This window comes from Teleopsis dalmanni, unplaced genomic scaffold (genome assembly GCF_002237135.1).
Source record: "Teleopsis dalmanni isolate 2A unplaced genomic scaffold, ASM223713v2 unscaffolded_contig_0214, whole genome shotgun sequence".
Classification (NCBI taxonomy): Eukaryota; Metazoa; Arthropoda; class Insecta; order Diptera; family Diopsidae; genus Teleopsis; species Teleopsis dalmanni.
The window spans coordinates 1943-3472 of NW_024031596.1; the positions used below are offsets into that span (position 1 = coordinate 1943).

At 33.9% G+C, this 1530-nt stretch overlaps 1 protein-coding gene across 1 annotated transcript; it reads right to left on the reverse strand.

Annotated features, from left to right (window-relative positions):
* Positions 1-380: 380 nt before the first annotated feature.
* On the reverse strand, positions 381-1051 carry LOC119663206 (pupal cuticle protein Edg-78E-like). Its single transcript, XM_038072864.1, has 2 exons — positions 974-1051; positions 381-891 (listed from the first exon to the last, which is right to left on the reverse strand). The coding sequence occupies exons 1-2, from the start codon at positions 983-985 to the stop codon at positions 457-459; spliced, it is 447 nt and encodes a 148-aa protein (XP_037928792.1). The 5' UTR covers positions 986-1051; the 3' UTR covers positions 381-456.
* Between the last annotated feature and the right edge of the window lie 479 nt (positions 1052-1530).

Sequence of the window (1530 nt, forward strand, 5' to 3'; positions counted from 1 at the left end):
GACAACAATTTTTGAAGTTCAAGTTCAGTGAAGCTGTGAAGTCGATTTTATGGATTTCAAGCCGAAACTAAATGGCATTCATTTACGGATTTATTTATTGTTTTGTATCTTTTTTGAAGCGAACATGGTTAATTTCATGTCTAAAGCGTGTGTACGCAGCCCACACAGTTGAACTTCACAAGACAAAATGATTTATGCGTTTAAAACTTTTTTCCCAACATATTAAGAATTTGACAAACAATTATGATTTTTGTTTTATTATTATTTAATTTTATTTTATTTTTTTCATATTTATTATTTTGTATTTAACAGCATTCATTTGCACTTAATGCACATAAAAAGTCATTACCGACGGGTCAAAAACAATCATAAAATTAACACTTTTTCTTTTTCTGAGTAACTTAAACGAACTTAACAAAAACTGGTCTCACGTGCGATTCATATTCCAGCTCATTTCTAGAATTTGGATGGACGATATCTCTGTTGTTGTACCTTATACTGATGCTGCACGTTTTGTTGCTGTGCACCACCACCTTGTCTTTCCTCTTGGTTGGGATGTGTGCGTATGTATTCCAAAGCTTTCAAGATTGCAGCTGGAATTGGTGGTGGAGTTGGTAAATGTTCGCCACTGGGATGGAAGCCATTTTCATCAGCGGTGTAGGTGAGTTGTATCAATTGACCTTCCGGTGAGTAATAAGCGGATGAGCCGCTAGCGTAGTAGCCACCGACACCGGATTCCTGTGCAGCAATGCCATTTGATGTATCATATTGGTAAGTGTAGCTGCCATCTTCCTTTAAGTCACTCTTGAAACTGCGCGTTTCAGCGGCTGCATCGTAGGCATTTGGAAGGGCCTGACTGCAAGCGATGAGTGCGGCTGTTGCAATAATGAACTGAAAAGATTTGAGTTGAGACTTAGTTTTAAATTTTATTTATTTTTGGAATTCAAAATATGCGAATGCAAGTGCAACTTACAAACTTGTACATTTTGGCTGTTTTATGTTGTGCTGTTTTCTGATGTTAACACTTAAAGGTCTTAACAAGAATTAATGTATTCCAATGTGTCCGCCCTGGCATTTATATGAAGAGCGTTTCGGCAGTGATCTTGGTTCGCTACAAATTTGGTTACCTTTTGTTGTTGTCTTTTGATGCCAGTTGTTATTTTTTTTCTTATATTTCATTCAAGCTGCTCCCATAAATTTAGAGGCTTACTTACTTCTTTTTAGTCATTTTATTGCCGTGTTAGTTAAGTTATGTTTCAGATTTGTGGTTATTTTTTTTAGTTTTTATTTTGCCATACATAAAATTTATCAATGGGTGCTCATTTATGATGAATTCATATTCAAAATAGTACTGAATATGAAAAAAAAATTAAAATTTAAACACATTTCTATAGAAATTCTAAGTAATTCAAAAAAAAAAAATAAATAAAAGTGTTGTCAATTAAGATTTTGCACTTTATAGATCATCAATATCCGGTCAAAAATAGTTAAGTAAAGCACATTATGTATTAAATCCAAAGACGGTTGGAG